This window comes from Macrobrachium nipponense, chromosome 1 (assembly GCF_015104395.2).
Source record: "Macrobrachium nipponense isolate FS-2020 chromosome 1, ASM1510439v2, whole genome shotgun sequence".
NCBI classification, from domain to species: domain Eukaryota; kingdom Metazoa; phylum Arthropoda; class Malacostraca; order Decapoda; family Palaemonidae; genus Macrobrachium; species Macrobrachium nipponense.
In genome coordinates, this window is record NC_087200.1 from 72,463,158 (window position 1) to 72,466,127 (window position 2,970).

General features: G+C 36.5%; 1 protein-coding gene across 1 annotated transcript; it reads left to right on the forward strand.

The window, feature by feature from the left end:
• The first annotated feature begins 1,237 nt into the window (after positions 1-1,237).
• On the forward strand, positions 1,238-2,439 carry LOC135218815 (uncharacterized). Its single transcript, XM_064255263.1, has 2 exons — positions 1,238-1,693; positions 2,347-2,439. Exons 1-2 carry the CDS (start codon positions 1,238-1,240, stop codon positions 2,437-2,439), a joined length of 549 nt encoding a protein of 182 aa, XP_064111333.1.
• Positions 2,440-2,970: the final 531 nt, after the last annotated feature.

A 2,970-nucleotide genomic window follows, 5' to 3' on the forward strand; every position in this document is an offset into this window, starting at 1 on the left:
ATAAATAATATAAATCTTGGACCTGGCTCTCTCAAAAATCATTCCTTGCTTTCCTTCCATTCTAGTTGGTTGGTACCTCAGTGGTTCTTCTTCTCTTTTCTAACTATTTATATCTTTATTGCACTTTAACATGAATACTATTGTGAATCCTATTTATAGTTTTTAATATATGCATTTCTCCTTCAACAGACTGAAGATGCACAAAGTTGATGTGCGAAACGTTTTATAAGAAATCTTGGCCTTCATGTGAAGTATCAATGTACTGTCGGCCAAAAAACTCGTGGCAGAGTTTCATAATTTTTCGTTCACCTGCCTGACGCACGATTCATGCCTTATTTATCTATTTTTCTTTTTTTCAAGATGGAAGAAATCGTATGTAATGACGTTAAAAACAGTCACTGATACTCTTTAGAACATTATGTTATGTTATTGTGAAAAAAACTATTTTACCCCTATAGCAAAATTGATGTGAACGAAACGAAGTGAAAAAAAACGGCATACCACAACCATAGATATACATTACCAAATAGATAGGAGACACCATCACTGGTAGTATCACATAAACATAGTCCTTATTACATTCATTTCAATAATCAAGTTGAAGGTAGTTGAACGATTTCATTTGTTACATTTTACACCAAAAAAACATTGGAAACTCAAAATAAATGCTAATAAAATTTAACAAAAAAATTATAACCTTAACAGTGTGAATCATGCGACCTCATCTATGTTTTTTCGACGGGTCTTGACATGCGCTGGATCGAAGGCAACGTGCCACCAGTGTTGCCGTTTTGAGGAATTTCGTCTACTAATGTGTCTTTCTAGTGACATCTGGCAACCCTCCGTGGATATTCTGAGCACAGGCAACTTCGCTAAGCAATAAAATTCTTCATTGCCTTTTTATGTTTTTTTTAATGAAAATAAGGTTATAAATTATATCCTGCTTATTTAGACTAATGAATTTTATTGAAATCCTTTATTTTTCTTCATCAAAAATACTTTATGCTAAGCTAGTGACGTGTAGTTTATTTAAGTCAAGGAAAATCATTCTACATCGGAAAATACGCATTCTAACCATTAAATAACGTAATAAAATCAGAAGAACTGCGTATGGTAATACTGCTAAAAGCCAATGTTGTGAAGAAAAAACTGCATCGCTGGGTCACTGCCACGGTGTCACTTATCGGTCTAAGACCTTGGGTCAAACACCTGTTTTGTCACGCCCTTCACGTTCACGATGGATCGTCTGCCTGGCAAAGAAACATCCCCTGCACAGCGAGAGGCAATTATTGCACTGCATTTGGTGCAAATTCCTGTCAGGGAAATATCAAGAAGACTCAACATACCGAAGAGAACCATACATAGATGGATCAAATTGTTCACAGAGCGACAAAGTTTAGAAAATAGGCCCCTAGAAGTGGAAACTCCTCGAATCACCACAAGAGTGCAGGACAAAATGATTGTTGATGCTGTCAAAGGACAACCCCTGATTACAGCAGTGGCTGTAAAACAGCAGCTTGGACTGCAAATATGTGTGCAGACTGTGCGGAATAGGTTGCATGGGGCAGGCCTGCATCACAGGATTCCGGCAAGGAAACCATTGCTAACGCAACAGCATAAAGAAGCAAGGATGGGATTTGCCCTGCAATATCTTCCAGAAGATGCTTCTTTCTGGGATTTAGTTATTTTCTGTGTGAGAAAAAATTTTCGCGTCTGATGCGCATGGACAGCTTCATTGTTGGCGTCCAAATAAAACTAGGTAAGCCTAGTGAAATTTTAGTTTACTTATTCTAAAAAAAGAACACACCTCTTTGTTTTTAATTAACATTGACCTGTTTATTCCTATCATAAACTGAAATGGTGGTCATATGCTTACAAGTGCATTATGTTATATATATAAAAAGCTAATGCAACTTGCCTATAACGTGAAAATAATACATAGTTTACTGCAAGATGAAAAAGAAACTTGTTATTTTGTCTTTATTTCTGTATATATCCTTGACCTAAAGCTGAGAAATTATCAATAACTATATACAATTGACTGTTCACACAGGAATTAACTGTGTTTAATGGGGATTACACTGCACAATTATATTCATGCAGTTGCGTTGATTTATAATTTCAATTCATCCTATAGGCTGTTAGGAAACATTATAATTTTCATTTATAGATTATAATTCATAAAGTAGGTCCATATTATAACATATAGAAATAAAAGAAAATATATCTTTGTAAAGTTGAAGCCCTACTGTTCTACTTTTTCTGCGGGGCTGGGGGTGTGGGAGTATAAGTAACTACTCTCTATTGAACTGTCTACCGGTTGAAATAATATTTCTCTGTCGACAGATAGCTGAAGAAAACATCGAGCCTTCAAGGCGTAGCGGCAGAATATCAGCTGGGTTATGGGGATGGATGGCTGCCAGTGGCCGGGAGAGCTAATTGTTCATCGATGAGCGTATGAACAGTAATCAGTATATTGCAATTTTACAGGACATTTTAGTGCCCTCAGTTCGAAAACTATTACTGCCGTATCCCATGCCAATATATATCGCCATGGACAATTCTGCGGTCCACAATGCAAAGGCTGTAAAGAAATGGTTTCAGCAAAATCCAGACGTGGTTCGAATTGATTGGGCTGCGAAGTCTGCAGATCTGAACCCAATAGAAAACTTATGGGCCTATATGATCCAACAATGGGATGTTAATCGTGCTAGGACAAAAGAAAACCTTATAAAGCATGCAATATGATATTTGGGAGAGTTAAGGCCAAAGAGAGGAGTAGCAAACATTTGCGAAGTCCTCGTTGCATCAATGCTAAATAGGATAAGATGCGTGCTAGACGCACGAGGATCTTATACAAAATATTAATCAGTTGTGCTGCCTTTTAAATAAATAATGATTTATTTTAATCTCGTTAGTTTAACAGTCCTACTTTCATCTCATTTACTTCTCTTACATTTATCTTATCCA

What these genes read in the sequence shown, in the direction of transcription:
- LOC135218815 (XM_064255263.1), top strand. Translation starts at nt 1,238, where the DNA reads ATGGATCGTCTGCCTGGCAAAGAAACATCCCCTGCACAGCGAGAGGCA. An exon ending in GGGATTTAGTTATTTTCTGT is followed by an intron (nt 1,694 to 2,346) that starts GTGAGAAAAAAT and finishes CTCTGTCGACAG; the next exon opens with ATAGCTGAAGAAAACATCGA.